General features: G+C 39.7%; 1 protein-coding gene across 1 annotated transcript in view; it reads left to right on the top strand.

The window, feature by feature from the left end:
• The window catches only part of LOC101850160 (FYVE, RhoGEF and PH domain-containing protein 6), a gene marked incomplete at its 3' end in the record, with an annotated part of 31,273 nt that extends 16,020 nt beyond the window's left edge, over positions 1–15,253 (top strand). The window contains 12 exon segments of the mRNA XM_013081108.2: positions 1,677–2,434; positions 4,188–4,280; positions 5,243–5,394; positions 6,097–6,253; positions 7,863–7,950; positions 8,674–8,724; positions 10,120–10,178; positions 12,170–12,241; positions 12,912–12,980; positions 13,941–14,021; positions 14,426–14,505; positions 15,154–15,253. Coding sequence (XP_012936562.2) covers positions 1,677–2,434; positions 4,188–4,280; positions 5,243–5,394; positions 6,097–6,253; positions 7,863–7,950; positions 8,674–8,724; positions 10,120–10,178; positions 12,170–12,241; positions 12,912–12,980; positions 13,941–14,021; positions 14,426–14,505; positions 15,154–15,253 — 1,760 coding nt within the window.
• Positions 15,254–15,853: the final 600 nt, after the last annotated feature.

The following is a 15,853-nucleotide window of genomic DNA, read 5'->3' on the forward strand; positions in this document are numbered from 1 at the left end:
GGGAAGGGAGTTCCCTGGGGGGAAGGGGGAGGGGGGAGATTTCATAGAGGAATAAGAACTGAAGTGGAACCTGCTCTTATGGCCACCTGTCCTAGACAATCACCTGTTCAAACAACCACTTCCCACCCCCACCCCCTTCTCCCTCTTGTGTTTTATAATATATTATTGTGGGTGGTTGGTGGATGCTCTGGTGTGGTTTGCTTCTTCTTTCCTATCAAACATCTATCGTCCTTATCTCCCCTTTGTCTTTTTTATGTTTTTTACTCTCTTGTAACACCTCTAATCTTCTGGCGCTCATATGACCTTATGCAGTTGCGAGTGCCGTAAAACCTCTACTAAAACAAACATAATATATTATGACAAGCTGGGTACCCCGTTTGATGAATGGACTCAAAAGAATCGATCGTCAAGTCATTGTGGGATCAGTGTGCGCTGCTTGTGAATGGAAGCCTCTCTTGTTTATCATGGCGTCTTAGTTGTTGTTATCGATCCAGACAATGGCGTCTTAGAAGAAGGATTTTTCTCAAGATTAGATCTAAACGAAACGAATGAAAAACTGAAAATTACACTACAGTGACTTCAGACTCATTAATATAACTGTGCACCCTTTAAATAATTCTGAACCACTGTTAATTTTTTTCAAATTAGAAAGTTAAGCGGTCCAGAAGTTTTAGGCAACCAAAGTGACGAACGTTCACAAATACAACAGATTTGTTTTTTTCCGACGGAAGAGCAATTTTTATATCATGGACAATGAAATATATCTTGAACACTGCATTGAAATGACGAACGGGAAAATTGTAAACGCCCGATAGTGTTTTTTATTTTTCAAATTTTTAAAAGCGAATGCAAACACTTACTAAATTGATAGAAACTTAGCTTGGTCTTTGAACTACCTTCAGTAATTTTTTCATGGTTCCACGTTCCGTAGTTTTTTCAGCTGTAGAAAACAACCATCCACATGTACGCAATGATATATAGAGATATAGATGCCCCTGTCCAAGCCGTGTACCTGTCTGTCTAAGACAACCACTTTTCTCCTCGCTGATGGGTGGCCATCTTTGGACAATTTTGACGGCATTTATTTCCGGAGTTTTATTTTGAGAGTGTCTCTCTTGTCTCCAGATGTGAGAGGTGCAATTCTCGTGGAAATAAAAATGAATTTGTTATTTTTTATTGCTCAAGCTTTGCATGTCAAGGATATTATTCGTGGGTGGTTGGCGGGTGCTCTGGTGTGGTTTGCTCCTTCTTTCCTATCAAACATTTGTCTTCCTGATCTCTCCTCCTTTTTTTGTGTTTGTTACTCTCTTGTAACACCTCTAATCTTTGGCACTTATATGACCTTATTGTGTTTTTTTGCAGTGCCATAAAACTCTTACTAAAGCTTAAGGATATTACCCCCCCCCCCCCCCCCACACACACACACACTCATAGCTCAACCCTGTTATAAAAATCTATAAATGTTTAACCCACGAAAAAAGGTATATTGATTATCCTATTTTATTAGGGAAACTTAAACAACACAAAACATTTTTAATATGTAACTGATATGTGTGTCATTAATAATTTATGCTGTGTTGCGCAAGTGTCTTCTGTAAACTGTGTGTGCATTATGTGATGTGCGCTGTTAGCCTTAAACACTGAATGATATACTTATCATTTTTATTAATCCCCAGAAGACCAGTCGAAGGAAAGAGAGACGACACCTCCCCCTCCCCAGCTTCCCCCTCGCTCGCACAGAGCCAGCTCCAGGGTCAGTGCCGATGTGTCCTTGACCTCTGACGATAAGAAAGAAACTCAGGAATCCCAGAGTGCCTCGGAGCAACCCACTCGCGGTGGTGTGGGCGGAATGGCGGAGGAGGAAGCGAAGCAAGAGGACGACGGGAAAAGCGGGAACAGCCCGGAGGATCAGAAGCGGAAGGCGAAGAGAGCAAAGGCGGCGCTCATACAGAAGGTATCCCAGGACCTGGGGCTTCCAAGGAGTCCCGCGCCGCCCGCCGACGGAGATGCGGGAGCTCTGCGCTTCGAGAACCCGAGCTTTGAACTTGAGGGTCAGGTCGCCGGAGGTGTTGCAGGGGATGAGGAGGATGATAGCGCTGCTGATGGGGGCAGTAAGACGGGAGAGGAGGACAGTACGAATGCTGAGGAGGGCGGTAAGAATGCTGAGGAGGGCAGAAAGACGGCGGCCGACGAGGATCAGAATACTGCAGCTGAGGAGGACAGTGAGACGACCGCTGATGGAGAGCAGGCGAAAGAAGTGCGGCATAAATCGGTGTCTGACGCGTCGTCTTCACCTTCTTCCCCCAAGAGAGACCGGCCGGAGTCGATGGCCAGCCACCAGAGCACCGGGAGCGAGCAGGAGGGTGAAGGTCACCTGGAAGATATCGCCAGTTCGGAGAGCGAGTCCGATGAAGATGGAAGTGAAGAGATTTACGTGAGTAGTACCTTAAACCTATCCGTATACATCGTGTTTTACTATCGTATCCGTACAACGTGGGGAACTCTGTGCAACCACTTTACCCTATCCGTACGTCATGTTTTACTATGGTATCCATACGACGTGGGGAACTCTGTGCCCCCACTTTCCAAAGAGGAAATTTACTCGTTAATCCGATCCGTACACTTTGCATAGCAGTCTGTCAAAATGATTTTTTGAGAAATGCTGAAAGTTTCAAAGAGATCTTCGTATGAGAAGTATTGTTGAATGTGAAGAATACAAACCTGAGGGTACAAAATGACCCTAGAGCGTACGTTCAGGATATTCGTATATATTGTTATGTTAGAAGTGTTTAAAGGGAAGCACTTGGAGCTTGCGCTTTTGAGGGCTGTATAAATGATATATACAGTTAGAATTGGTTGCTTTCAAGCACAAGGGGGCTATCCCGAAAAATGCTATTTTGAGAAAATCAAAGGTAAAGTTTTTACCCCAAGTTCAGTTTCTTTAAAAGACAAGGAAAGTTTTCTCTATAACCAAACAAATATACACACCAATGAAACCGAACTTCCCCTTTAGGTAGGGCAATGCCCACTTTTGGTGTGGGTCAAGATTTCTGGAAACTCCCAAAATCTGGGTTAGCCCGCTTGTCCTTAAAAGCGACCAATTGTACAAAATGGCCACCCAATGTGGAGGAGACAGGGATTGTCTTAGACAGGTGGATGTCTTGGGCAGAGAAGATAAAAGGGAAGAAAATGAACATTTTTTCATTTTGGAGTTCATCCATCATACATAATATGTGTCTCAAAGCGGTGGAATCAGGCACTCGTCAATTTTTGTGCATGTGGAGTAATTGATATCATGTAAAAGCTCATCTATTTGCCTTGCTTTCAATGAAATAAATATCCATTTATCTTGAACAAAATGCAATATATTTTATTGAAGGAAGTGAGGTCACCCTGTTTCATTGGCGAAATAAAAAATGAGAAAAAGTTTGGTGACTCCAATAGCTAGAGTCCTTGAAAATTAAAAAGTGAAATATTTTGTGCCCTTTCATCAATGTTTTTCCATAAAATTCATGTAGAAATGTGTTTTTATATTGTCATGAAATAAAAGAGGTAGAGCCTAAAAATAAAAATTCAATAAAAGTTTCCAAACTTTCGGAAAAATGCCTGTTTCTCCGATTTCTGTGTTTTGACGAGCGCCTGATTTCACCATGCTGCCTCACATATACGTTATCTTTTATGTGTGTTGCACTGCCAGTGTACGAGTTTGATAGACAGGAGTTTTGAAATTGATCAGTTTTTTGTGAAATTATCAGATGATCTTCTCAATTTGGTAGAAAATCCCCCTCTATAAATTGTGTTAAACTCGACAAAACTTCATAATTGGCAGTTTGAAAATTTAGGTTTTTGCAAAGTTTTTATGCTAATCTTTTGAGAATGGCTCATATTTCTGTATACAGTGCCTGATAGTAGTACGTTTGAGGTAATAATAGATAGCATTTGTATAGCGCTAATCCCCGCTCAACAGCAAGCTCTATGCGCTTCACAATCTATACTATTCATTACCCCAGCATTACCTGAGAGCATTTTAAAACAACCCCAACTTCCTGGGAAGCATACAGTGCAAGCAGCCATTTATAGGTGCTAAAACACTAACATACTGACAAGGTAGAAGTGGAATAGTTTGTGGACTTGTATTTTTTGTTGTTGTCTTCAACGTTGATTGTTTTGTTTTTGCTCTTGATCAGGCTCAGAGGAAAGCGTTGAAGGTTTTCTACATTGCTGAAGAAATCATGACGTCTGAGAAGTCTTTTGTGGATGTTCTTAAACTCCTCAATATTGTAAGTATAACGTAGTTCTTTAGTTTTAGTTTTAGTAGAGGTTTTACGGCGCTCGCAACTGCATAAAGTCAAATGAGCGCCAGAAGATTAGAGGTGTTACAAGAGAGTATAAAACTTAAAAAAGAAGGAAGATAGATAAGGATGATAGATGTTTCATAGGAAAGAAGAAGCAAACTACACCAGAGCACCTGCCAACCACTCACAAAGTGGTTCCTGATTCTGTACTCTGTATGATTGCTGTGTGTGCAAGTTCTATAGAAGCTCTTGACATGCATGTGAAGTGAAGCATTTTGCATCATCTGTCTCGTAATTCTGAAGCCAATAGAAAAGTCTGCAAGCTGCGGATATCTACATGTGGAAGTGAAGCTTTTAAATGTTCAAAATGTTGCAAACTCTCTTCTGCCCAAATTGTTCTTATTGGCTATAGCAGAAGCCACAAGTCATGGAAATCCTTCTTTCTTCTATTTCTCAACAACTGATATTCTCCTGTGCAGATGCTGTGGTGATTATGAGACATTGACTGAAAAACTATTTTTGTTCTTCTTGTTTTCCTTGTTGTTCTTCTTGTTCTTGTTCTTGTTCTTGTTCTTGTTCTTCTTCGTGTTCTTGCTATTTTTTTTGTTCTTGTTCTTCTTGTTTTTCTTGTTGTTCTTCTTGTTCTTGTTCTTGTTCTTGTTCTTGTTCTTCTTCGTGTTCTTGCTATTTTTTTTGTTCTTGTTCTTCTTGTTTTTCTTGTTCTGTTTCTTGCTCTTGTTGTTTTTCTTCATACAAATGATTTGATATTTTGAAATTCTTTGTGTCAGGAAATTCATTTTCCGAGTGAGAGTTTTACAATTGAGGATAGTGATGACTTTGTCATCTCACTTTGATGTGTTTTTCTCACCCCCCCCCCCCCAAATTTTTTTTCAATTTGTTCCAATTTCTGTTCCCTCAGACTATGTTCTTTTTCTTTTCTTTTTCAGGATTTCCGGAAACACATCTCCACCGCTACTGAAAAGCAGGGTCAGCCGGTGATTCCCACAGAAACTCTGAATAAAATTTTGGACTATCTGCCGCAGCTACAAAATTTCAACGAAGAACTGCTGAAAGATCTAACAGAACGCATCAATAATTGGTGAGAATTATTTTAAAATTGTTGTATGTAAGAGAAGCACGGTCGCCTGATTTTTTTCTAATAAAATTTTTTTTTTCGAATTAGTGTGATGAGTGAGACAAATTTTATACAATTTTACTGGCCAAATTTCAAGAAAGGCTTAATAATAAATGACTGTCTGGTCATTTTTTAAAAACATAAAGTGTCTTTGATCTTTTGCTCCTTTTATTTTTTTCTTCCTCTCCTTTTCCTCTGCCTCTTCTTTCCACAGAAATGGCTTGTCGTGTAATTTCAGTGGAGCTGATGAAGTATGCACTAGTATTATGGGTGGTTGGCGGATGTTCTTGTTGGGTTTTCTCCTTTTTTCTTATCAAACATCTGTTGTCCTTATACCTCTTCTTTCTTTCCCTTGTATATTACTCTCTGGTAAACGTGGGTGGTTGGCGGATGCTCTAGTGTGGTTTGCTCCTTCTTTCCTATGAAACATCTGTCGTCCTTATCTTCTTTTTTTATGTTTGTTACTCTCTTGTCACACCTCTAATCTTCTGGCGCTCATATGACCTTATGCAGTTGCGAGCGCCGTAAAACCTCTACTAAAACTAAAAAAAAACTCTCTGGTAACACCTCTAATTGTGTTGTAGGGGGTGTAAAACTCTTACTACAACTTTAAAAAAGCCTAAAGAAAGTATTGAGCTGCTGGTTCAATGTTCCCATCCTCCACAGGGAGAACAACAAACGTCTGTCCGACATTTTCGTCAAGAAGGGACCTTTTCTCAAGCTTTATTCCTCCTACATTCGCAATTTTGAGAACGCTACGGCAATCCTCGACGACTCTTGTAAGAAGAATCCTGCTTTTGCGGCAGCCTTGAAGGAGTTTGAGGTGAGTCGTTTGGGGATGTTTCTATTTCAAATTCAGTGCCAATTTATTAGTGAGAATTCTTTTCTGCTTCAAAGTTTACCCACGAATTGCTTGCTCTCGGAATACTCATGTATTAAAATTTTTGATGATTCTGTAACGAAAGTGTAAAAAAGGCTCAGCTGGTACCATGTTGGGTCATTGTGTTGATGGCCCTGTTTTAATCGCTTAGTGGGTGGTTGGCGGGTGCTCTGTTGTGGTTTGCTTCTTCTTTCCTATCAAACATCTATCGTCATTTCCTCCCCTTCTTCTTTTTTATGTTTGTTACTCTCTTGTAACACCTCTGATCTTCTGGCGCTCATATGACCTTATGCAGTTGCGAGCACTGTAAATCCTCAAATAAAACTAATTTGAATAACTTTATAGTGTCCAAAGGAGTGTAAAACTCATGCTATTACTAGATCTATGTATCGTCTAATTTTGACTCTAACTGTGAATGTACGGGCCCATTGATTTTGAGAAAATTGAGAAAAAAAAAAGTATTTTCTTGCTTGTTATGTACCAGAATTGCACAAAATTCCAAGTAGTGTGGGTTTTTTTTAATACGTATTAAGATATCACTAATTGTAATTAAGGTTGGGAATAACGTAATTTGAGACAAAAACAAGTGTATGGCCTAATTTGGTGGATACTTTTTTAGAGTTGGTCATGGTCGATTGAAATGTACACGTGTGTATGTCATGTATCGTGTTCTCACCTGAAAAATAGAAGGCAAACAAGGCAAGGGTAGACCAAGAGAAACTTATTTGGAAAACCTGAACAGGTGGGTGACAGGGAAACACCGGGATAATATGTTTTTTTTAGTGCCTCTGGAAGGAGAAAACCCCCCTGGGGCAGTACCAGTGTCTTTAGGCCATTACCAAAGAGGGGACATTCTCATTCATGCTCAGTAGAATTGTAAATGGGCTGATTTATCATGTCACGCGCATAACTGTGCCTGAATTACAACAGGGAACTGCTGCTTTTTCTTTCCAAATCCTTACTATCGTCATTTTTCCTCTACTTCTTTTGTATGTTTGTCACACTCTTGTGACCCACTATTTCCGGGGTGCCTTGATAGTCGAAGCAGACTTTGTGCTGTTGAAGCTAGAGAGCTGAGCAGAGTAAGTCTGATTCCCTGTAAGGACTTTTCTGTTTGATCCACCCCTTGGGGCTCATATGTCCTTATGCAGTTGCGAGTGCTGTAAAACCTCTACTAAAACTAAAACTGGAAGGCGAAATGAATGGAGAACCATGATTGCCAATGTAAATTTCTGATCTGGCACTTTATGATGATGATGTTCGATGATGATGATGTTGACGATGATGATTATGATGATGTTGAAGACATGAATATACGCTCTTTGGTTTTTACAGCTAGTGTAGATCTAGTCCTTTATATTGTGAATGTTCCTGATGAAGCCCGTTGAGTGCGAAACGTTGAACTTGTCATTAAATATTTTGGAAATACTACCAGGTGTTAACCGTTTTACTATATTCTGTATACATTGATGATGATGATGATTATTGATGATGATAATGGTTGATGATGATAATGATGATGTTACTTTCCATTCTGCAATTTTAATTTCAGATGAGTCCTCGCTGTGCGAGCCTGGCGTTGAAGCACTACATGCTGAAGCCCATTCAGAGAATTCCACAGTACAAGCTTTTGCTTCAGGGTAGGTAGGAAATCCCGCAACCATGGGTGAACACTGTATATGTTCGTCAGTATTTCTCATTATCTCTTCCATTATTTCTTCTGAACCTCTTACTCAACGAAGAAAAATTATACGTTCATGATTCTTATATTTTCAGCTTCTGCATACAATTAACTTTGACTTGATGTTTGCATAGGTTGTAATGATTGGTTCATTCGATTCATTCGATTCATTCGATTCATTCGATTCATTCGATTCATTGGATTCATTCGGTTCATTCGGTTCATTGGATTCATTCGGTTCATTCGATTCATTCGATTCATTCGATTCATTCGATTCATTCGATTCATTGGATTCATTCGGTTAATTCGGTTCATTGGATTCATTCGGTTCATTCGGTTCATTCGATTCATTCGGTTCATTCGATTCATTCGATTCATTCGATTCATTCAAATGTCAGCTGAATTCGTTTCTTGTTTTTAAATTAATAAGATGAATATTTGGAGTAGTTTTCTTTTAGTCAGAACACGTTTTATGTTACTGTTGTACGTTGTACTGTATTGTAAAGCGCTCAGAGCCTGTGTACTTTAATCTGGGTTGAGCGCTATATAAATATAATTTATTATTATTATTATTATTAATGACTAGTAAAAATTTCACCACCCCCCCCCCCCAAAAAAAAGTTTTCAGAAAATGTAAAAATGTCATGCTCAGAGAGTGACCCCCTCTGTGTCCCTTCCTCAGACTACATGAAGCAGCTGTACACAGACTCCCCCGACTACAAGGACACCACCAGTAAGTCATGTGTCACCGTGTGTCATGTCAGGCAGCGTGCTGAAATCAGGTGCTCGGCAAATTGATTAAATCGGAGAAACAGTCATTTTTCCGCCTGTTTGGACATTTTTATCAAATTTTTTTTTGGGCTTAACCTCTTTTATGCCGATATGAAATCACATTTCCATGTGAAATTTACTGAAAAACATTGATTAAAGGCACAAAATATGTCATTTTTCGTTTTTTAAGCATCTTTAGCTATTGGAGTTGCCAAACTTTTTCACCCCTGATACCAGGCGACCTCACTTCCTTCAATCGCAAACATCTTGAGTTCTATTCAAGATAAATGGATATTTATTTCATTGGAAGGGAGGCAAATAAATCAACCTTCACATGATACCTATAACTCCACATACCCAAAAATTGACGAGGGCCAGATTCAACCGCGTCGTAACATGTATGTGGGGCAGTGTGGTGAAATCAGGCGCTCGTCAAAATAATGAAATTGAAGGAACAGGCGATTTTCCATCGGTGTGGCAATTTTTATACAATTTTTGTTTTTGTGCTAAACGTCTTTTTTGTCTCCATTTAAAACTCATTTCTGTGTCAATTTGACTGAAAAACGTTGATTACAGATGCAAAAAATGTAAATTTTCAGTTTCCCAGGGCTCTCCAGCTACAGACTTTATAAAACTTTGGCGGCCATGTTTTCACTACTTTTACCTCTGAAACCAGGCGAAGCCCACCTCCTTCAATCGCAAATATCTTGACTACCATTAAAGTAGATGGTTAATTTTTTTACTGACAGCAACACAAATGAACAAGCTTTAAGACTACACATGCCCAAAAATTGACAAGAGCCTGACTCCACCACGCTGCCTCACATATGATATGGGTTCCACACCTCTTGTTCACGCTGTGAGGTTATATATAGGAGGCTTGACCTTTAGATTTAATGTCCATCTCCAAAGAAGGCTGAGCCGAACCTGTCTAAGGTGATCATCTGTTCTTGAAGAGTTAAGTGGTCATCTTAGACAGATGGTTCTCTTGGACGTTGTTATTATACAGAAGAAAAAAACCACAAGGGGCTAAGAAGACAGTGGAGTGGGTGGTTGGTGGGGGCTCTGGTGTGGTTTGCTTCTTCTTTCCTATCAAACATCTATCGTCCTTATCTCCCCTTCTTCTTTTTTATGTTTGTTACTCTCTTGTAACACCTCTTATCTTCTGGCGCTCATATAGCCTTATGCAGTTGCTAGCGCCGAAAAACCTCTACTATAACAAAAATACCTCTTGTGTATTTAGCGTATTCATGACAATGCACGTAAAATTAAAAAATAAGTCGTAATGATTTAATTTTTTGTTTTGTTAGTTTTTTCTCAAACTTACTCGTCTTTTTGTCGTGACTTTGTTCTGCAGCGGCCTTGAACATTGTGAGTGAGGTGGCCGATCACGCCAACGAGAGCATGCGGCACGGGGTAAGTGATGGAACACTTAGGTTATGTAGTACATAATTATGATAATTGGTCGCTTTTAAGGACAAGAGGGCTAACCCAGATTTCGGGGGTTTCTAGAAATGTTGACCGACACCAAAAGTGGGCATTGCCTGCCCTATAGCTATAGGAGAAGTTTGGTTTCATTGGTGTGTGTATTTGTTTTTTTTAGCTAGAGAGAAAATTCTCCTTGTTTTTAGTAATGAAACTGAGCAAGGAGCAAAAACTTTACCTTCGATTTTCTCAAAACAGCATTTTTCGGGATAGCCCCCTTGTGCTTAAAAGCGACCAAATTGTGCTTTCCTATAACGATTACATTGACAAAGTTTTCCTTTAAGGAGTTGAAAGCTTAGTTTTTGAGGAATATGTTGTGGGTGGCTTGAGAGCCTCACTGGTTTGTTCTACTTCTTTTCTTCCCCTCTGTTTGTCGGTGGCCTAGTGGTTAGGCTCTCGGACTCGCTACCGTAAGGTCGTGGGTTCGAATCCCGTCAAGGGCCCGACGTTGTGTCCTTGGGAAAGGCACTTTACACAAATTTTCCTCACTTCACCCAGGTGGGAATGGGTACCCGGCTATAGACAGCGAAAGATCTTGTCAGTTTGTTAGTGTTTGAGCGCTTAATCAGCTGCTCGCACTGTATGCTTCCCGGGAAGCTGAGAATGTTTCGGAGTGTTCTAAGGTCTGCTGGGGTAATAATATAGTGTAAAGCGCATAGAGCCTGCTGTTGAGCGGGGATATGCGCTATACAAATGCTATCTATTATTATTATTATTATTATTGTTTTAACCCCTCCACAAAACTATCATTATCATGTTGAGGAGCTTCCATGTACTCTACTGTTTTTCTTTAATTTCTTAACCCTCTCCGTATGCCGTGGGGTCATTTTGTACCCCCAGGGTTGTATTCTTCACATTTTAGAATACTTGTAGTTGGAATATCTCTTTGAAAATTTCAGTATTTCTCAAATTTCCTCTTTGGAAAGTGGTTCAGTGGCACAGAGTTCCCCACGTCGTATGGATACGATAGTAAAACATGACGTACGGATAGGGTTAAGTGGCGGAACAGAGTTCCCCACGTCGAATGGATACGATAGTAATACACGACGTACGGATAGGGTTAAGTGGTGGCACAGAGTTCCCAATGTCGTATGGATACGATAGTAAAACACGACGTTAGGATAGGGTTAGTGGTGGCACAGAGTTCCCCACGTCGTATGGATACGATAGTAAAACACGACGTACGGATAGGGTTAAGTGGTGGCACAGAGTTCCCTACATCGTATGGATACGATAGTAAAACACAGCGTATGGATAGGGTTAAGTGGTGGCACAGAGTTCCCCACATAATATGAATACGATAGTAAAACACGACGTTAGGATAGGGTTAAGTCGTAGTAGAAGACTATTTTTTGTTGATTCAGAAAATACTGCATCTTTTTTTATTGTTCCTATTTTCTTTTTCTTTGTATGTCACTCTCTAGTAACACCGGTTAAATATTTGGCACTTATATGACCTCTTTGTGTTGCAAGTGCTGTAAAATCTTACAGTGGGTGGTTGGCGGGTGCTCTGGTGTGGTTTGCTCCTTCTTTCCTATCAAACACCTATCATCCTTAACTCCCCTCGTTTTTTGTGTTTGTAACTCTCTTGTAACACCTCTAATCTTCGGCAAGTAAATGACCTTATTGTGTTGCAAGTGCCGTAAGACACTTACTAAGACTAAAAAAACTCGTACCAAAATGGAAAAGCTATTGTCCTGATCTGTTGGTCGGGGAATGTAGACTTTATGTACTATGTAAAATGCACCGTGATAAAAACTTTCTGAGACTTATGTTTACTATTTGCCTGGCTTGTGTAGCCAAGTGCATGGTTTTGTCAAGTGGAAAGAGACAGAAGACTAACCCAGAAGAGAGTGTTTAAAGTTGTTTTGGAATTTTGTCAATGATTGTTGCTTACAATTTTTTTAATCTATTGGTTTCAGGACAATGTGCAAAAGTTGCTGGAAATCCAAAGATCTTTGATTGGGCAGTTTGAAGTCATAGAGCCGGGAAGGGTATGTACAATCACATTTTTCTTTCTCGCTTTTGTTGACATTTTGGAAAAGATCTTATATGAGTCTGCAAACTTTACTCCTAATGTGTGGTGTGGTTGGCTTCTTCTTTCCTATCAAACATCTATTGTGTTCGTTACTCTCTTGTAACACCTCTAATCTTCGGCACTTATAATGACCTTATTGTGTTGCAAGTGCTGTAGAACTCTTACTAAAAACTAAAAAAAACTTATAATGTGTCCTCAATTTTCATGTTTTGTGGTTTTGTTACCGTGCCTGTTGTTTGGTGAGCAGTAGCCTAAGTAACAGAAGAAATTTTGATTGCTTTAATAACCCTGTTCCCATTGGACGCTGGGAGTGTCCAGTACTAGTGACAACTGTTTCGTTAAATTTATTGCTAGTTTTTGTTTGTTTTTCAGAATTATTCCCGAACCAAGTTTTTTTTAGTAATGACTAAGCGTTTGTTTCCGCCATCTAGAAGTTGGAGGCAAGCTTTTGGGGTTATAATGAGACATAGTTCACCAGGTTTAGGTGACTGTAGAAAAACTCCGGGAAATGATGGAAAAAAAAACAGGGTTTAAAGAGTTAAAGTTGGTGAAAGTGACGGAAAGTGTTTTGTGTGTTACAAAGTGAACATAAGTAACAAAATATGATTTGGATTGCTCGTTGCCAGGAGCTCATCAAGAAAGGAGAGCTGCAGAAACTGTCGAGGAAGGAGATGCAGCCCAGAATGTTCTTCTTGGTAAGATACTGTTGTGCTGTGTTGGGACAATCATCATGTCTAGGCTTCAGAGAGACCCGAAGGAAATATTTTAGATGCAAAAAATTGCAAGATCTGTTTTCCGTCGTTAATCCCAACAGAATTCTGGATTTTATGAAGGCCATTGGCCTTTATGAGAAGTTGTAAATGAAATTGTAAAATCTCATCATCATCATCTTGGAAAGATACTTGCGGGCAGTATTGCGTACAGACGTATCTCAAAGGCCGCCAAAAATGATGTACGTCTGTATGCAATACTGCCCGCCTACTGTGGTACTGTGTTGTGACAGTTTGTGAACTTAACGTAGAGTAGTGCAGCCATGAGTTCCGTGTGAGCAAAAGCGATGTAGGCAATATGCTTTTTAAGTTTTAAAGAATGGATTGAAAGTCTAATTCTTGTTCTAAATGAGGAAGCCCTTCTTCTTTTTTGTGTTGGTTACTCTCTTGTAACACCTCTAATCTTCGACACTTATATGACCTTATTGTGTTGCAAGTGCCGTAAAACACTTACTAAAGCTAAAAAAAACAACTCTTGTAACTCCTCTATGACCATTTACGACCTTATTGTGTTGCAAGTGTCGTAAAACACTTACTAAAACTAAAAAAACCTCTTGCAACACCTCTTATCTTTGGCACTTATATGACGTTATTGTGTTGCGAGCGCCGTAAAACTCTTACTGTGGGTGGTTGGCGGGTGCTCTGGTGTGGTTTGCTTCTTCTTTCCTATCAAACATCTATCGTCCTCATCTCCCCTTTTTCTTTTTTATGTTTGTTACTCACTTGTAACGCCTCTAATCTTCTGGCGCTCATATGACCTTATGCAGTTGCGAGCGCTGTAAAACCTCTACTAAAACTAAAACAAAAAAAAACTCTTACTAAAACTAAAACAGTCTTCTTATTTTGTTTGCACCGGGCATGAATTTTCGCCTCCTCTGCTTTCAGTTCAGCGACGTTCTCCTGTACACTACTCCGGCCACCGGGGGCTACAAGGTCAACAACGTGCTCCCGCTGTCTGGCATGAAGGTACGTATCTGTCTGCTGGAAAAATTATACTTGTCGGGTTCTTTTTTTTCCCCCACTTTTGCATTTTTGTTCACATCTCACACTTGACATGGTGGGTGGTGGGCGAGTGCTCTGGTGTGGTTTGCTCCTTCTTTACTATCAAACATTTGTCGTCCTGATCTCTACTCCTTCTTTTTTTATGTTTGTTACTCTCTTGTAACACCTCTAAACCTTACTACAACAAGACTTCAGGAACCGTGCTGTACTCTAGTTTTCTGTGTTGTTGCTCTCTCTTGATCATGTGTTTGTTGGGCCAGACTTGAGCTCATAGTTACTTTGTTCTAAATAAGTTTTCACCTCGTTTCAACCAAATATTGTTCTTCGAATATTAAAAATATTTTGTTGTTGAATTTTTGTTGCTGTAGATTGTTCGGCCCAAGTTGGAGGACTACAAGTTTGAGTTTAACATTCTGAGCACCCAACGATCCTTCACTGTGTGTGCCAGGTGAGTACTGAACGAACTTATTTCTTAATCATCATCATCATCATTGTTTAAAACATCATCATCATCATCATCATTTTAAACATCGTCATCATCATCATCATCATCATCTCGTCATTTAAAAACTCATCATCATCATCATCATTTTAAACATCGTCATAATCATCATCATCATCATCATCTAAAACATCATAATCAACATTGTAGTCATTACAGTCATCATCACCAGCATCATCATCATCATCATCGTTGTTGTTGTTGTACAGTAGAAAAATAAGTAATGAAGACTTGAATATATTTCAGGCATTTTGAATGTATTTAAAGCAATCATCGTCATCATCTAGAAGAATCATCATCATCATCATCATCATCATCATCATCATCATCATCATCATTGTTATCATCATCGTCATCATCATATCATCATTTAATCTCCCCTCTTCATCATCTAAAAGAATTCTCATCATCATCATCATCACCACCATCGTTGTATGAAGAAGGAATTAAAACAGTTAAGACGTTGTTGTGTTTCTAAAAAATATATTATACACAGTTCAACGTTCAATCATCACCACCACCATCATCATTGTAGGTAGTAGGGAATAAAAAAAGTACCATCACCATCATCATCATCGTCTCATCTCCTCTCAGCACGTCCCAGGAGAAGGAGGACTGGATCTCCGCCCTACAGGAAGCTGTGGAGGAGAACGCCAAACGGTTCCACACCTTCGAGTGTGTCAAGCATGGACAGGTAGGGACCCAGTGTTTCTCTGTCCGCGTTGTTTTAGGCAAGAGAAATTCTGAAATTATTCAAACTGAGCCCAAAAATGTGGAATGATGCAATTCTGGTTATTTTAACAAAGAATAACAAAGGAAAATTATCAGAAATTATGCAAAAAATGATCAAATTTTGGTAAATTATGCGAGGGGCATAATAGACGTTTCTCTCTGGTTTGATGGTTTGGATATACCCCTCCCTCCTCCAATGAAATGTACAAACACAAGTGTGCGCACGCTCGTGCACATGACTCTCCTCTTTGTATGTAAAAATGGTATCACTCAACTTACTTCGACCTTTAACCTTTCTTTTTTGAGAGTTGTCTTATTTGATGAGACTTTATATAAGATTAGAGAAATCTTTATTGTTTAGACTTTGGCACATTATTGCACACACACACACACACACACACACACACACACACATGCACACACACACACACACACATGCACACACACACACACATGCACACACACACACACACAGACACACATGTACAGACACACACGTACAGACACACACACACACACACATACAGACAGACACACAGACACATTGCACTCACACACTCAC

This window comes from Aplysia californica, unplaced genomic scaffold (genome assembly GCF_000002075.1).
Source record: "Aplysia californica isolate F4 #8 unplaced genomic scaffold, AplCal3.0 scaffold00116, whole genome shotgun sequence".
Lineage (NCBI taxonomy): Eukaryota > Metazoa > Mollusca > Gastropoda > Aplysiida > Aplysiidae > Aplysia > Aplysia californica.